The 17,098-nt window shown below is 56.1% G+C and overlaps 3 protein-coding genes across 11 annotated transcripts; 1 reads left to right on the top strand and 2 right to left on the bottom strand.

Annotated features, from left to right (window-relative positions):
* Positions 1-125: 125 nt before the first annotated feature.
* Positions 126-2,616, bottom strand: RNF5 (ring finger protein 5). The gene is given in 6 exon segments (NM_001123224.1): positions 126-712; positions 823-940; positions 1,017-1,071; positions 1,154-1,266; positions 1,363-1,381; positions 2,257-2,616. Coding segments are annotated over 6 exon segments (543 nt in total). The 5' UTR covers positions 2,397-2,616; the 3' UTR covers positions 126-614.
* Positions 2,617-3,183: 567 nt separating this feature from the next.
* On the top strand, positions 3,184-13,219 carry AGPAT1 (1-acylglycerol-3-phosphate O-acyltransferase 1). Of its 8 annotated transcripts, none has more exons than XM_084966784.1 (8): positions 4,935-5,230; positions 8,392-8,510; positions 9,692-9,900; positions 10,120-10,253; positions 10,572-10,747; positions 11,185-11,280; positions 11,404-11,476; positions 11,998-13,219. In XM_084966784.1, the coding sequence occupies exons 3-8, from the start codon at positions 9,701-9,703 to the stop codon at positions 12,180-12,182; spliced, it is 864 nt and encodes a 287-aa protein (XP_084822910.1). In that variant the 5' UTR covers positions 4,935-5,230; positions 8,392-8,510; positions 9,692-9,700; the 3' UTR covers positions 12,183-13,219.
* Positions 13,143-16,474, bottom strand: EGFL8 (EGF like domain multiple 8). 2 transcript variants are annotated; one of them, NM_001123111.1, is made up of 9 exons: positions 16,413-16,458; positions 15,499-15,626; positions 15,164-15,286; positions 14,948-15,060; positions 14,752-14,847; positions 14,497-14,667; positions 14,333-14,412; positions 14,097-14,250; positions 13,143-13,518 (listed from the first exon to the last, which is right to left on the bottom strand). In NM_001123111.1, the coding sequence occupies exons 2-9, from the start codon at positions 15,597-15,599 to the stop codon at positions 13,469-13,471; spliced, it is 888 nt and encodes a 295-aa protein (NP_001116583.1). In that variant the 5' UTR covers positions 15,600-15,626; positions 16,413-16,458; the 3' UTR covers positions 13,143-13,468. The 2 variants fall into 2 exon arrangements, with proteins under 2 accessions (NP_001116583.1, XP_020953622.1); XM_021097963.2 differs by lacking the exon at positions 14,752-14,847 and having other exon boundaries at positions 16,413-16,474.
* Between the last annotated feature and the right edge of the window lie 624 nt (positions 16,475-17,098).

Below are 17,098 nucleotides of genomic sequence, written 5' to 3'. Positions count from 1 at the left end.
GTGTTTGTGTGTGTGTGTGTGAGACACCCTCCCCCCCACCACACCAACACCCACTCACACCAGGGAGAAGATGCTCCCTGTTGTGGAAAGAAGGAGGGACAGGGACGGACAGAGGTGGGCGGAGATCCCATGAATACATCTCACCTTATTTATTGAATTTGTAAGAAAGGAGGTAGTAAGGGGAAGGAAGCACTGAAGACTCGGAGCCCACATTAGACACTGGGGAGGGAAAAATTAAATTAAATCAACAAGGGGAACGTGGGGGGAGCATCAGAGGGAGCCTTGCCCACCTGTCAGCATCAAATCAAGAAGTGTGGGGGAAGCAAAGCATTGGGAGGGAGGAGGGCCGGGCCTTCTCTTCGGTCCTCCCCCTCCCTGAGCTGGGAGTTACGTTGCTCTCGAGGGAGCCGTCCGTCCAGAGCAAAGGTTCTCCCATCCTGCAGATGTTGCCCCTCCTCCCCACACCCTCCCAGAGAGTGGCCAGGGTTGGCCTTAGGCGACAGAAATGGAGGGTGTGTGGGGGGGCAGCGAGGATCCGGGAGTAAGGAAGGGTCAGCAGGGACCCCCAATACTGATTCTCCTCTGGCTGGAGGTGGGCAGGAGGGAGACACAGCTCAAATACTGAGCAGCCAGAAAAAGAAGAAGATGGCGAGAAACAAGAAGAGGGAGTCCTGCCAGCTGGAGGCCGGGTGACCCTGTCCCAGATCCACACCTGTGGGAGAGAAGAAAGCTGTGGACGCAGCGGCCACTGGGAGGCCAGGAGGGAGGCAGGGCTGCGGGGGTCGGAGGGCTCGCCAGGAGCAGCTGAGGGAAGGCTCTTACCTGTCCCCCGACGAAATGGCTCGTGGGTATTGAAGACGGTGGTGAAAAAGCCAAAGGGAAAAGCACCAACACCAAACGAGAAGTGAAAGCCCCCAGTGTCGCCAAATGGCTGGAATCCCTAGGGAGGTGAAGAACGTCAGTGGGGAGCTGGGCAAGTCTTTGGCAAGGAAGGAAGGCAATCACACAAGACTCACCCCTCTGCTCTCAGGCGCCGGTCGCTGGCCCTGCGGGCGGGGTGGAGTTTTCAATCTGAGGAAGAGGAGAGGGATGATCAACAGGGAATAATACTCCCTCCTCTTCCCTTCCCTCAGCACTACCTCCCCTCTCTCACCTGGGATCCTGGGGCTTCTGGCTCCCTCGCCCATAGAGGGGGACAACCTTTTCTCTGCTGATCCCAGCTTTACACACTGGGCACTCTTGCCGCTCTGGCCGTGTCTCCAGCCACTGGGGGAAAAAAATGTAGTGGTTTCCAGTACACAGAAGCGTCTTCCAGCTCCTCAGACCTCCCCATCTCCCTCTTCATCTCCTCTGAGTACGCACCTGATGAAGACAGGGCCAACTGGAAAGGGGGAAAGAAAAAGGTCAGACCAGCTACACAAAAGACACAGACTCAAACTCAGGGTCCTAACTCGCCACCCGTTCCCAGGTGTTACCTGCTGTTTCCTGCCATATTTTCCACAACCTCTACTATGCCAGCCAAACTGGCCTCCCTGCTTCTCTGACTTTCCAATACCTAGAGCTACGTCCACCCTCAACATGCTCAACCCGCTCCTCTCCCCCTCTCTTCTCAACCTTTCAACTTAATTTCCAGTTCTCTTGACCATCCTTTTCCAGATCTCCTTTCAGCCCCAGCCCCATCTATGCCCCCATTAATCCCAAACCAAACCCCCTTTACCAGTATCTTCTTTTGCTACTCCTTTTCTTCTCTCCCATGTCCAATAAAGGGCCCTCTTTCCATAATTCCTTAACCTCTGGGGACTGCTCCTCTACAGCACCCCTGTCCCCAGGTTTGTCATCCTGCCCCTTCCCATATCTCACCGGAATGTGATCCCACGTTCCCCAGATCTCCCTTTACTCACCTGATGCCTATCTCCCCTGACCTTTGAGTCTAATCTGTTCCCAACCTCCCTGGGGTAAGGTGGCTCGGGTCTCATCTGCACCGCTGTGCAGCGCCCACCCCCTGTGCCCCCTTTCCTCTTAACACACCGTACGCCCCAGCTCCTAGTTTCTATGACTCCTTTCCACAGGTCTCCTCTGCACAGATGTGACCCTCTCGCCCACACATACCTAAAAAGACCTAAGAACCCTCCTGAGGCCTCACCTAGGAGAATGTGCCCTCTGATCATCTATAAGCCTATATGCCCCCTCTCACCCCCAGCCTCCATACTATAGAGGTGAGACCCACTCTTTTTCGCCCCCTTCCCAGATTCTCACCAGTACAGGTGGCCACACACGCTGACCACAGCTTCCCGAGCAGTCTCCAGACATATATTACATTCGAAGGTCGCGCCCGCCCCGCCCCGCTCGCGGTTTGGCCCTTCGGGGCCCCCGTCCTCCTCCTCCGCTGCTGCCATGGCCGGTTCTGCTTCGCCCCCGTGTACCCCTTAATCCCCCGAAACACACGTACAAGCGCCCCAACAAACGAGAAACCGCCTCCTGCCCACGATCTTTGGGCAGGCCTCAGGGTTTTCTAATTACTATAGGTCTGAATGCCTGTCAATCCCACAGGGTCAAAAGAAAGGATTGGTCCAAAGGGCAGGGGAGCAAAGAGGTTTGCGCGGTGCTGCCCTTGCACAATGTCTATTGGCTGACACAGTCACAGACAGTAAGCACGGCCACCGGATTGGTATTAACTCCACACGTCCTGTCGCCGGCCAGGGAGGGCTTTATTCGTTTGAGTAGCTGCCAGTCATAACCAAAGGCCAGAAGCAATTGGCTCCAGACTACGTAGACCTCGCCCACTAGAAGGCCCTTTCTTTCCTTTACTTCCTTCTTCACAGAATGTCGGGATTCCTATTGGACTTTGGAGCGTAAGGCTCCAAAGCAATTGATTGGCTAGAACTAGACGGAAAATGGTGGCTAGGCAAAATGCGCGTGCGCAGCCGGCGGAGGGGCGGGGAGGGCCAATCCTGTGAGGGTTGAGCCTTCTCTGATCCCACCCCTTCACCTCGCTCTCTTGTCGCCATGGTGACTGCTCTACAATTGGCGAGGTTTGGAGTTCAAAGGCCTCGGCTCGGCCTCATCCGGGTCCTCCGATCGTGGTTTTTTTTTTTTTCTCTCTCTCTCTCTCTGTCTCTCTGCTGATTGGGTTGTTCCTTTCGCCCCTGATTGGCCGAGATCGGAAAAGACAGCGAAGAGCTCGGAAAAGAGGACCATTACTGGGGTCGCAGGGTTCAAAATGGCTCCGGCCTCCTTCGGTGACGTAAAGAGCAGAACTTGGGTCCGCCCCTCACTCTTAGTGAAGAAGGGAGCAGAATTGGGATTAGCCCGACGTTTGGATGGTGCGAGCATCGATCTGCTGCGCTGGTGTTAATCCATCTCCCTCGGCTGGACGACTCAGCCCGCCCCTCCTTAGGTGATTTACACAGCAGAACTGAAGGCCCATCCCCCTTTCAGTGTGACACAGAGTAGAACAGGGTTGACCTCCTCTCCGTTTTAAGCCTTAAGAGCAAAAATCTCCTCGGCTTTGTGAATGGGTGCAGAAGAGGCAAGGCCCGCCCCTTTTTAGGCGACCCGCGGCGGGATGGGGTTAGGCCCGCCCCTTCCTTCACGTACTTGGCCTAGCTGACCTGGGGTCTTCCTCTGAGCTGTACCCCCAGGGACTTGGGCAACCTGCTATAGAGCTTGGGCCTTTCGTACGAGTTTGGTCCTTTTCTACAGTCAGTGGTCCTCACTGTGGCCCAAGAAGCAGAACTAGGTAACAGTCTTCCCATCACCAGTATTCTTTACATCCTCTTCCTCAGGGCTTGTAAAACGCTTGCAGGGCAAAGGTGTCTGAGAGGGTTGAGGCCCGACACAGGCTAAGGGCTGCTCAACAACATCCCGGCAAAAGGCCTCAGGTGACTCAAGTGAGGCAAGGTGAGATGTTAGTTGACGCCTAAGGCAGGGGAGGTAAGGGTTTAGGAGGCGCTTAGAGGTTTAGGGGAAACGTTTATGAGCGGAGAAGCAGAGACCAAGAAGGGAAGAGTGATGGAGTGATCCCGATAAGGGGCCGATGGGAATATGGGAAAGAGGGCAACAGGCAGGAGAGAGAGCTAGGTATGTGACTACAGAATTAAGGAGGCATGCTGGGCCCAAAGGAATCAGCATTCTTCCTCACAAGTCTTTTCCACAAAGCAACCCTATGCCCAGTTTCCATTGGAAGAAAAGAGTACATCTTTTCTATGTTGCGGAGGAGTAGTTTCAGCTTAGAGGAGTAAGGAGACTGATAGGAAGGAGAGAACTAGAAAAAGTACTGAGGTTTAAAGAACACGGAAGAACAGGGGCAGGGAGAGGGCCTGAGAGTATCCCTTCTCTCCAAAGGCCAGGAAGGGGGAAGGTGGTGGTGGAGGGAGCTGGGCTGCTGGGAGATAGTGGTGGGGGGTGGTGGGGACAAAGGGCAAAGAGATCAGACAAGAGGGCTGCAGGGTGAGGTGGAGTGAGATGGAGCCCTGGAGAGAACAAGAGAGGTGAAGAACTCAGTGCTTGGCGTTTAGTAAGTGCTTGATAAATATTTGGACTTGAACAGGGAACAGGAAAAGAGAGTTGGAGAAGGGATGGAGTCAGAGGGAATAAGCAGCAGATGTGGGAGTTCAGGAGAAAGGAAGAAACCAATCAGCTGTAGGAGGAGAGCTTTTTGCAGGCTGGGAAGGAACTGGCCAAGGAAGGAATACAGCACCAAGGGACCCAAGCCATGTGTGCTGAAAGGAAACTGGAGACAAAAAGGTGCCGCTGAAGCCACAGAAGGCCAGAGACACGGAGGCAGAGCCCAGCAGAGCTCTCGTGGGGTGGAGCTAGCCGGAGGAGACAGAAAGATGTGGGGAAGAGATGCCAAGGTCCCCGGGCGGCGATTGGCAAAACAGGGCGCCCATCACCGCCCCCTACTTCCTGGCCAGCCCCGGAAACGAGCGGGCGTGGGGAGGGGTGGCGGGGGATAGCGGCAGCAGCAGCCCCAGCCCTCCGAGACGGCAGGAAGGGAGGGAGGGAGGGAGGGAGCTGGGGGGACAACCCCCCACCATTCCTACCGCTATGGGCCCAGCCTCCCACTCTCACCTCCCCTCCATCGGCCGGGGCTAGGACACCCCCAAATCCTGTCGCCCCCCTTGGCACCGACACCCCGACTGAGGCAGAGACACAGCCACCCGCCACCACCGCTGCCGCAGCCTGGCTGGGGAGGGGGCCAGCCCCCCAGGCCCCCCACCCCACTGAGGTGGGGGCAGGAAAGGGATGGGAGGAGGAGGGAGGAGGGTGCTGAAAGGGACGTGGAGGAGGGGATGGGGGAAAGATTGGGTCTGGGAGGGCGGGCCGAGGAGACGGCTGGTGGGAAAAGAAGGGCCGACTGGGGAGAGGGTTGCTGGGGAAAGGAGAGGAGGCCTGAGAAGGAGGAGAGGCGGAGACCCTGTGCATTTGGGATGGGGTGTGGACAGGGAATCTTGCAGAGGGAGTGCCCAACACCTTCCCCAATTCCTTTTCTTGCCCTTTGGCCCCACCTGACTCTTGGGGGCTTGGGGCAGGCAGAAGGCAGTTTATTGCCCTTCTTCCCCCCCCTCCCCCCCCGCAGAATTTGCTTCCTAGGAATGCCCTCAGACACCTCTGTTTCTGTCTAGGCACAGAACCTCTTGTTTCTCGGTGGCCTCCGTGCTGTGCCCGACCCTTACTGACACACAGATGCCTTGTGGGGGCCATGTTTTCCACACTGAGTGGGTGTGCCTTTGACATGTTTAATGGCTTGTGTGCTGTGTGCAGCTGGGTTGTCCTATGCTGTCCACAGGCCGTGGAGAAACGATGGGTTATTTTCCATCAGAATTGCCTCCTCTCACATCTTATGTCCCTGCCTCACGTCGTCTCATCATGTTCCCATGTGTGTGTGTGTGTTATCTTTTGTGTCTATTATGTGGTTTCATGTTTCTTGCACATTGAATGTTTTTGCACGTTTATTTGAGCATGTAGAAATTCTCCTTGATTTTGTTTGGGCTCACAGGTTATGTCCACAGTCCCACCATGTGCAATCCTCTTCGTGTGTGGGATCCCGGGGCTTAGCTGACCAGCACACAGTCACGGTTGGCCTCTTTGCTGCATGTGTGTTCCCAGTCCCTGGTCACACCACACCATGCGTGCCCCTGCACGTGATGTGCTGATGTGACACGTCCAGAACTTGTATGCCCCCAGTTACACAAACTATTTATTTCATAATTTTATTGGCAGTATGTTTTGTGAGCCATCTGTTTGTTACCTCAATTGGCATTCCATTGTGCTTATAAATCCTTGGACGTAAATCCTTAGACATTCCTGCTCTGAAGAGGGTCACTTAATGTCACATGTTAGGAAGGTAACTGGGCCTCCACGTTCCTAAAGAACCCTCCCCACGCACCATGCCTTGCTGACCCCCCGGCCTGTGTCCCTTCACACGCATCACCTCCAGTGCCTGGGTACAGTCTTGTGTCCACGGAGCTCAGTGCATAGCACAGGGTCAGCTCTGCCCTGCACATCATCTGCCCTCACTCTTTGCACTGTAGGCACGCATTTGATGACAGCAGCATCTTTTGCTTGTGGCATGTTAATCCCTGTTCTGTATGTTGCTCTTGTGTGTGAGATGGTATGTGCCATTTTGCTTCTCGTCCCTCTGCCTTCACTGTGACCCTATATCGTTTGTGTCTCTTCAGAGTTGGTTACTGTCAGGCCTGGTGTGTTCATTGCCTTTTCCTTTCATAGTCCTCAAGAAGGTAGCTGTCTGGAGTTCCCATCGTGGCTCAGTGGTTAACGAATCCGACTAGGAACCATGAGGATGCAGGTTTGATCCCTGGCCTTGCTCAGTGGGTTAACGATCCGGCGTTGCCGTGAGCTGTGGTGTAGGTCGCAGACGCGGCTCAGATCCCACGTTGCTGTGGCTGTGGTGTAGGCCGATGGCTACAGCTGATTAGACCCCTAGCCTGGGAACCTCCATATGCCGAAGGAGTGGCCCTAGAAAAGGCAAAAAGACAAAAAAAAAAAAAAAAAAAAAAAAAGTAGCTGTCTGATTCATGTTCAGAACTTTGTCTCTGTCATCAATTCTGTCTGTGTTCTCTGTCGTGAGTTCCGTCTGTATGGGAATGTATACAGTCTTATAATCTATTCAGCAAATGTTTATTGAGCATCTTCTCTGCTTCCTTCTGTTCTGGGCATTGGGGATAAAACAGTCCCTGTCCTCAAGCTGCTTACGGGTTAGGGAGGGAAACAGAAATGGCTCTTGAATGGTTACACGCTGTCTAGTGTCAAGATCAGTGGTTTTCTAACTTGTGTGTACATCAGACTCACATGGAAGGCTTGTTAAAATAACATACAGATTGATGAGCCCAACCTCAAAAATTCTGATTCGGTAGCTGTAGAGTGAAGTTCAAGAATTTGTATTTCTAAGAGTTCCCGTTGTGGCACAGCAGAAACAGATCTGACTAGTATCCACGAGGACGCAGGTTCGATCCCTGGCCTCACTCAGTGTGTTAAGGATCCGGCATTGCCATGAGCTGTGGTGTAGGTCGAAGACGCGGCTCGGAGGCATGTGTTGCTGTGGCTGTGGTGTAGGCCGGCAGCTGCAGCTCTGGTTCAGCCGCTAGCCTGGGAACTTCCACACGCCATGGGTGCGGACTTAAAAAGAAAAAAAAAAATTGTATTTCTACACCTTAAGAACCAGTGATAAGATAAAATTGTAACGAAAACAGAGGTCTGGAGGGGTCTTCAGGAAGACTTCCAAAAAGTGCCACTGAACTGTGTGAGGCAAGAGAAGAGGCAGAAGAACAGTCCACCCAAAGGGAACAGTGTGTTCATGGCACAGGGGCATGAAAGATCACGGTGTGTCGGAGGAACCGAAGTCAGTCAGTGACTGGAGAGAAAAAGGAATTTGTGGGGATGGGGACAAAAATGTAAGCCAAAGTTGACTTGTTGGGAAGGGCCTTTGGGCAAGAGATAGGCTCTGATCTGTGTCACGGAAACACCCGTGGTTGCCACGTGGAAGGTGGCGGAAGGGGAAGAGAGGAACCTGTTGCAGATACTCCAGGGAGACGCTTGTGGGGGAGGTAGGATGGCCTAACCCAAAGCTGGCAGAGTCCCTCTTCTGTTGCCTATGTCCACCCTTGGCAGTGGGCTTACCATGGGCCACAGCCCTTTCGTCACTGGAAGGGAGTGCCTTTGGCCTTGGTATGAAACACAGACATTTGCCCTGGACACTCTTTGGGGGATTGTAATCCTGCTTCCAACAGTGGGGCAGAGTGGAGGAAGGAGGAAGAGCCTACCAAGCTGGTTCTGCTCGCCTGTGCCCTTCGTCGTGAGCTCTTCCCGCTCCCAGGGCAAGTAGTGTGATGTCCCTTTGACTCTGCCTTCCTTTGTTCACTTGGCAAGGTCTTCCACCCTGCCCGCCTGACCATATTGCCTCCAGCGACGCTGGACAGGAGGGAAGAAGGTGGTGGGATCTGTCTGTCTGTCTGTGGAGGCAGGATTAATGGATGTAGGCACTCCTGGTATGTCCGCGGGTTTATCTGGGAACAGGTGGAGTGGGGTTTTTCTGGGTAAACATTTACGATCCTTTATCTGTAAGGGGTGTGATTATAAATTTGCCTAGGCGTGTGAATAGGTCAGTCTTTGTTTGACTGTGTGTGTCCGTGTTGCATTAGTGATAGATCCTTTATTCTTGCCAGTCAGTCCTGAGAACATCGGGGTGTTCTGTCAGTTCTGCTTTATCTGCTGCGTGCTCTCTGTACTTTTGTGTATTTACACATGGGCGGCAGTTTAACCAAGTGGGTAGGAGCACAAGCTTTAGATAGGAAGTGTTTCTTAGGAGTCTTATCAACTCTCTGGACCTATTTCCTTTAAAACGCAAATTGTGTGGTTCGTATTTAAGGGCTTAACATAGTGTACAGACCAGCTCTGTTCAACAGAAATATAATGCAAGCCACATATGTAATTTTAATTTTCTAGGAGCTACACGCAAAAGATAAAAATTAACAGGGTGAAATTAACCTTAGTATATCAAACCCAGTATATCCAGGAAGTTACACGTTAAGAATGTAGTCAGGGCCTTCCCGTGTGGTGCAGCAGGTTAAGGATCCAGCACTGCCGTAGCTGTGGTGCAGATTCGATCCCTGGCCCAGGAACTTTCACATGCTGTGGGCACAGCCAAAAGAAAAGAATATAATCAATACCAAAGATTATTACATTATTATGGGATGTTTGATATTCTGTTTTTCATCCATTTTTGAAACCTGGTGTGTATTTTATACCTCTAGCTCCTCTCAATTCAGACTAGGCCACATTTCCAGGACTCGGTAGCCATATGTGGCTGGCAGCTACCATATTGGAGAGCAGAGGGGTGGACAGCTATAAGATCCTTACCAGCTACAGGCATTAGCTGTTTTTACTATTAATGTCCTTTTATTGTCATGTGTGTGGTGTGAGCCATGGATGTCCCTGTCTTGTGTCCCTTGTCTGAATACATCTGGAGCCCTCAGGGAGAGCAGTCCTGAGCTCCCTCCCCACCATCCGCATCCTAGAGAGGCTTCCTGGACAGGTTTTCCTGGAGCCCTGGCCCCATTCTGTGTCTCCAGCCTCGTCCCTGTAGCCCCCGGACCCTGCCTTTTGCACCTTGTCCACCCCGCCCCCCTCCAGGAAGCATGCCCACTGTCCCTTGCTCCATCCCCTGCAGGTGACCAGAATGGAGCTGTGGCCAGGGGCCTGGACGCTGCTACTGCTGCTCTTCGTGCTGCTGCTCTTCCTGCTGCCCACCCTGTGGTTCTGCAGCCCCAGTGCCAAGTACTTCTTCAAGATGGCCTTCTACAACGGCTGGATCCTCTTCCTGGCTGTGCTCGCCATCCCCGTGTGCGCCGTGCGAGGACGCAACGTCGAGAACATGAAGTGAGGGCCAAGGGGTTTGGGGTGTGCGGGAACCTAAGGGGCAGCAGCGAGATGCAGGTGGGGAGGGCAGTGGGAGTGTAGGGACCCTGAGAGCTCAGGGACATGGAAGAGGAGACGACTGCAGAGATGCCCAGAACCATAGGAGGGGAGGCCACCGCGGCCTGCAGGTGGGCGTCGAGGGACCCCGCCCGAACCCCTTGCCACGTGGAACCCCCACAGGATCTTGCGTCTGATGCTGCTCCACATCAAATACCTGTACGGGATCCGAGTGGAGGTGCGAGGGGCTCACCACTTCCCTCCCTCACAGCCCTATGTCGTCGTCTCCAACCACCAGAGCTCCCTCGACCTGCTTGGTAAGCACCCTCCCCTCCCCATGCCCGGCCTCCTGGACCGTCCCCGGGATCTCCTGCCCTAGAGGCCCTCAACCCTCGCTCGTCTGGGACGTTGCCCAACTTGCTCCCTCCCCGGGCCTCTTTCCCTGGGGTACAGCCACCCTCATAAGCAGGACAAATGCCTGCAGTCACCCTTCCTTCCTGGGGCCTCCCTCCCCCTCCCCCCAGCCGGCCTCTTCCCGGATCTCCAGTCCCTGGTAGTGCGGTGATGCCCTGGGAGAGGTGGGCTGCTTCCTGGAACATTCTGACCCTCACCCCACCCCCCTACCCCCGCCCTAGGGATGATGGAGGTCCTGCCAGGCCGCTGTGTGCCCATTGCCAAGCGTGAGCTCCTGTGGGCCGGCTCTGCCGGGCTGGCTTGCTGGCTGGCAGGAGTCATCTTCATTGACCGGAAGCGCACTGGGGATGCCATCAGTGTCATGTCCGAGGTTGCTCAGACCCTGCTCACACAGGACGTGAGTCACCCTGGGGAAAGGGGGGTTATGGAGTAGAATGATTGTAAATAAACTGATGTGCAGGACCCGCAGGCCTCAGAAGTCCCATTATAGCCTCACAACCATTTTCTTTCTTTCTTTTTTTTTTTTTTTTTTTTTTTTTCCTGTTAGGGCCGCACCTGCGGCATATGGAGGTTCCCAGACTAGGGGTCGAATGGGAACTACAGCGGCCGGCCTACACCACAGCCACAGCAACGGGGGATCCAAGCCGCGTTTGCAACCTACACCACAGTTCACGGCAACATGACGGATCCTTAACCCACTGAGCGAGGCCAGGGATCGAACCTGCAACCTCATGGTTCCTACTGGGATTCATTTCCGCCATGCCACGACAGGAACTCCTGACAACCATTTTCTGACCCCTCCATGTGTCTTCCTTGACCTTCTTTCTTGCCCAGGTGCGGGTCTGGGTTTTTCCTGAGGGCACGAGAAACCACAATGGCTCCATGCTGCCCTTCAAACGTGGCGCCTTCCACCTCGCAGTGCAGGCCCAGGTGATGCTATGCCCCTTCCTCTGCTGGGTCCCCAGCCCCCACCAGCCCTTCCTCTGCTGGTGGAGGCTTGTCATGGGAGCCTCAGAAGAGCGCTGGGGACTGATGGTTTTGCCCTTCCCTCAGGTTCCCATCGTCCCCATAGTCATGTCATCCTATCAAGACTTCTACTGCAAGAAGGAGCGCCGCTTCACTTCGGGTGAGGGCCCCAAGCAGGTCTGGGGTTGGGGGTGGCCAGAAAGGCCAGGCGAGAGGCCGGGAGGACATCCCTGAGAGGCAGGGGCTGGTCAGTGTCAGAACTGTGAGGTGTCCACAGGATCATCCAATGTGACCCCCACATCCAGCCATAAGTCCTCAGGAAGCGCCCCCCAGACCCAGCTAGATGGCTAATGTTTGCTGCCTCCAAGAGGGGCTGTTACTGCCTGGCAGGAAGGACAAGTCCGAGTGTGCAAAGCTGTAACTTTCGGCAGTAATTGCTAAACCGAGATGGTTGGGCTGGCAGGGTGCTGAGGGGGCGTCTGGACCTGGCCCCGGGACAGGCTCTGTGCAGGACCGGGCGGCAGTTGGCAAGCTGAGGGGCAGTTGTCCAGGGCAGGGGCAAGAGAACTGAAAAGTTGGGGAGGGGAGTATGTAGCAGGAGCGCTCATACACCAGGCCCCACCCGTGGGCAGCAGCCTGGCAGACAGGCCATGATGTGCTCCCCCTCCCGCTCCCCCACAGGCCGATGTCAGGTGCGGGTGCTGCCCCCAGTGCCCACAGAAGGGCTGACCCCAGACGATGTCCCAGCTCTGGCCGACAGAGTCCGGCACTCGATGCTCACCGTCTTCCGGGAAATCTCCACCGATGGCAGGGGTGGCGGCGACTACCTGAAGAAGCCCGGAGGGGTGGGCGAGGCCCGGCTCTGAGCTCCCTTCCCATCTGCCCCCCACCTTCTCCACACCCACTAGCCCAGTGGGCCTGAAGCTGGGCCAAGCCCTCTTCCTCATCTCCCCTCTCCCCACTCGTTCTCCTCCTTGGAATCTTCAGCTCCTGAAGTGAATGTGGTTACAGCACCGCTCCCTGCCCCCCTCCCCAGTGCCCCCGCCCCACGGACTCTTGCCCAGGTGCAATCTCTCCTGACCCCCACCTTCTGTGCCATCTTGTCTGTGGGACAGTTGCCTCCCCCTCATCTCCAGTGGCTCAGCCTACACAAAGGTAGGAACACTCCATCCCGCCCCCAGCGGGCCCTCCTCCTTCGTGGTCTCTCGCGCTCCGCCCCACATTTGCCAGTGAAGTCATTCATTCTGTGGAACAGTTCCGCACTCCCAAGTCCAGTGGACACATCCGTTTATGAGGAGGACTCCTCACACTGCGGCTGGAGGCTGATGCCTGGACCGCTCCTCCCGGGCTCATCCCAGAAACATTCCTCCACCCTCCCCCTCCCTCCCGTGGAGCCTCCTGTCAGCGGAGGCTGGACTCTTCTCAGAGGTCTCATCCCTGCCCGCATCCAGGTGCCCAGGGTGGAGCACCTGGAGGCCAGTTTGGTCTCCACGTTTCTGCATCCCCTCATCCCCTTGGTACAGCTGTTCAGTGGTCCTGGCCCCAGCCAGCGCCCCCGCAGCCCCGCTGTACCACTCTAACCAGACGCGAGGGGAAGATGCAGACCCCAGGTGCTGCACCCACTTCTCCCTGGGGAAAGGGACTGGACCCTGGCGGGAGGGGATGGGAGGGCTTTTAATTTATTTCTCTTTTCTTTTGAGGCTTCCCCTCTCTGAGCCAGTTTTCATTTCCTCCCGGTGGCATTAGCCACTCCCTGCCTCCCACCCCAGACCTGTGCCCACAACCAGGGAGGTGGGCTGGGAGCAAAAGGAGAGGGTGGGACCCAGTTTTGTGCGGTTGATTTTTATTAATTATCTGGATAACAGCAAGAAACCAAGAATAAAGATTGAGAGAGATCTGGGCACTTTCTGGCTGTGTTTGTTAAGGAGTTAAAAAAGCAGTCCTCACCCAGGCGTCTGCCCCAGCGGGCAGACTTGGAGGTGGGCCAAGACAACCTGCCCTCCTCCTGTCTTCAGTTTTCCAAAGTGTCCACTGTTCATTGCTCCTTAGGGGCAGATACCCTTATCTGCAGCTCCCCAGCTGGCCAATCCCAGAGGATTAGTGGATCCAGTTTCTGTATAAATTAGGGGGGCAGGGGCCCTGCAGAAGCACCTTATCTCCGCCGACTGAGGCCTGGGCCCAGGCTGTTGTCCTCACAGGAGCCTGGTTAATGACAAGGGGACAGGCAGACACATTGACTATGGATTCTTGGATGCCTGGAGTGGGCCCTGGACACTGAAGAGATTGACAGTGTCACTTAACAATAAATGGAACCACTGAGTTGGAGACAGGGTACCAGAAGAAGGGGTGGGTAAAGCGTGGAAATCTGGGGAAGGTGTGGGCTGAGTGAGTGCAGGGGAAGGGTTTTGTTTGTTTTTGTTTTTTTGTCTTTTTAGCACCGCACCAACGGCACATGGAGGTTCCCAGGCTAGGGGTCTAATCGGAACTGTAGCTGCCCGCCTAAGTCAGAGCCACAGCAACACGGGATCCGAGCTGCGTCTTCCACCTACACCACAATTCACGGCAATGCCAGATCCTTAACCCACTGAGCGAGGCCAGGGATTGAACCTGCAACCTCATGGTTCCTAATCAGATTTGGTAACCACTGAGCCACGATAGGACCTCTGGGAATGGGTTTTGGAAAATAGAAAACCCAGTGGGGGAAAGGTGTCTGATATGGAGGAGCTAGAGGCTGTTGTTGGGAGATGAGGGTCCCAGCAGAGAGAGGCAAGAGGACTCACAGGCGCCTAGCTTCTCCTCCAGCAGCAGCACCTGGTCACTGAGAGACTCGATCCGGTCGCCCCGGCCCCACAGCTCTGCCACCTGTTCGGGCTGCAGCTCTTCAGGCGGCATGGGCAGCACGGCTCGGACCCAGGCCCCAGCCTGACCTGCCCACTACAAAGGAAGAGGCACCTCAGGGTGTTGGGGATGAGGTCCGCCCCGCTCTGCAGCCTTAACCCCAGACATCTCCGCACACCTGCTCCAGCCGCTCCAGGCGCCCTCGCAGCTCGCGGATCTCCCGCCTCAGAGCACGATCTTCACGTCCAGCTTCCCGAACTGGGACAAAGGAGAGCGAGCATGACCACCGCCCTGGCCCTGACCCCAACGCACTCGGCACGCCCCCTGCTCCCACCCACTCACCAGCCACACTGAGGATGCTGGCACTGGTTGGGGGCTCTGAGGCCCCTTCTGCGCAAGTGCGCCCATCGGGGCCCAGCACCAGGCCGTGGGGGCAGCCACAGGTGAAGCTGCCTGCCGTATTGTGGCACCGGTGAGAGCAGAGAGTGACGCCAGTTCTACATTCATCCACGTCTAGTTACCGGAAAGAGGAGGGGGGCTGAGAGGGCGGGGCGGGAGGTCCCGGCCCCACCCCTGAGGGAGGGCGGGCCGACTCACCCACGTGACAGTGCCTCCCCCCCCAGCCCGGGGCGCACTCGCACTGGTCCGGCCGCACGCAGACGCCTCCGTTTTGGCAGGGCTTGGCGCAGATGGCTGCGGGCGCAGGACGTGGGATTCAGAACCGGGCAGACTGCCTGGCTCCCCAGCCCGGCGGGGCGAACCTCCCACGAGGCCTAGGAAGATCCAACCTCACCTTCATCACAGGTGAGCGCCCCGGGATGCCGCTTTTTCCAGCCCTGGCAGCACACGGCGTGGGTCTGCTGCACTTCTCTCCGCACCTCCCGCCAGGCCACGCGGTAGGTGGTCCTGGAACACAGCGCCGGGCTCTGGACATTGGCACATGGGTCCCGGTCCCGGTTCTTGGGGTTCCTCTTGAGAGACCCCGGAGTCCAGGCTCCCCATCCCTCACCTGTAGGTGCTGCAGACACGCCTTCCAGGGCACAGGGTCAAGTAGGGCTTATATACCGGTTGGCTGTAGGACTCGTTGTAACGGAGTGGAACCACCAGCGTCTGCCTGGAGCAGACCCCCTGACTGCGCCCGTGCCGGAGAAGGTGAGAGACACTGAGTGGGCCAGGCCCTGGAGAGCCAGGAGCCCCCCACTTCCCTTCAGGCTCCACCGAGGCCCACCCTCCCTAGAAATGACAGTCTCACCCCCATTCCGAACTTTGTTTTGCCCCGTGAAGCCCCACCTCCAGCAGGTTTCATGAAGACCTCACCCCTGGCCCTGCCCCCTCTGTTGTCACCTCTCTTTGAAGGAGCCACCCTTGGCCCCCTGGCCTGACATCAGTAGCAGGAGGAATGAGAGTCCACCTAAGAGGGTGTGCAGCTCAGCCCTGGACCCCATGATTCTCCTTAATTCCAGACTCTTCAGCTGCAGGCAAGAAGAGGTTAATGAAGGCCCTTCCCTTCCCCAGATAACTTCTCCAGCTCCAGCTCTTCTAAGAACAATCTGCGGGTGCCCTTTAAGGGGGCCAGGACATTCATTTGCACACTTGCATTGGCCAGGATTGTCTACACCTGCACGTACATTTAACTCACACCACCTTCGTTTAGCACATCACGGTGCCTGCATCATCCGACAAGCACACACCCCGACAACGCTCCCTCCATCTCCCTTCATGACCCTCCTATCTCGAACCTCCTCTCCTCTATCCTCATCTTCTCACCTTCAAAATCTCAGTTCTCATCATGCCACACTTGTGCACAAACCCACACACCCGGAAACCCTACCTTTTTTTTTTTTTTTTAATTTTATTTTTTTGCTCTTTAGGGCTGCACCCGCGGCATATGGAGGTTCCCAGGCTAGGGGTCTATTTGGAGCTACAGCTGCCAGCCTATGCCACAGGCACAGCAACGCCAGATCTGAGCTGCATCTGCGACCTACACCACAGCTCACGGCAACGCCAGATCCTTAACCTACTGAGCGAGGTCAGGGATCGAACCCGCAACCTCATGGTTCCTAGTCGGATTCTCTTCCGCTGCTCCGCGACAGGAACTCCCAGAAACCCCACCTTAAACATGTTTCTTCTACCCTCACACCCCACAGCACCACTCACCCTGGACCCACTCCCCTCCCCTCCAACACCACCCCCAAATGCACACGCACTCTAAGACTCTGAGTGATCCTACTCTTTCCCCACTGACTTTCTCTCCCCACCTGTCTGTGCCTCTGTCCGGGAGACTTCAGGCCGACCAGCCTCAGCAGTAGCAGCTCAGACTGGTGGGCGGGCTACGAGGGCTGCAAGGGAGAGGAGGGGCGGGCAGACAGAGCCCTCCCATTCCTGTCCCCTCCCGCAAGCCTCCTACACAGTTTGAGCTTGGTCCATTCAGTGGAGGCCAAATCCCGCTACCTTCACCTCCAGCCGAGCAAAGGGCGCCCTAGAAGTCTCGTCTCAACCCTCTGCGGCCCCTTATTTCTGGACCTCTCCCAGATCAGCAGAGGCTGCTGGCTTTATACCGCCAGCAGTACCTCTGGCGCTTGTCCCCTGCCCTTCAACCCAACACAGACCGGGGAACTGGGGGGCAGGGAGAGGCGGGGAACTGGGGGGCAGGCAGAGGCAGAGAACAAAGTGGGTCAGGTCATGGGAGAGAAAGCAAGCTCGCCGAGGAAAGAGAGAAGGGGACATCACAAAGGGGCGAGGGAGGGGGGCTGCCCAGGGCACTGAGGGCAAAATTGCCCCATTTCTTGATGACATTTGTGAGGGCCTTGGGGGGAGGGGGGCAGAGTTGAGTCAGCTGCCGCCCCCCATGCCAGAGCAGACAGGGCCTTATTGTCTCCACCAAGATTCCTTCTCTCAAGGAAGAGGAGGCTCATTGTGCAGCCCCTCACCCAGCTCTGGCCTA

Source organism: Sus scrofa, chromosome 7, assembly GCF_054392235.1.
Source record: "Sus scrofa isolate SSC_HxYL_T2T_F1_AM1 chromosome 7, Sscrofa_HxYL_maternal_Yorkshire_Landrace_v2.0, whole genome shotgun sequence".
Taxonomy (NCBI): Eukaryota; Metazoa; Chordata; class Mammalia; order Artiodactyla; family Suidae; genus Sus; species Sus scrofa.
This window is presented reverse-complemented; position numbering and strand designations above follow the sequence as displayed.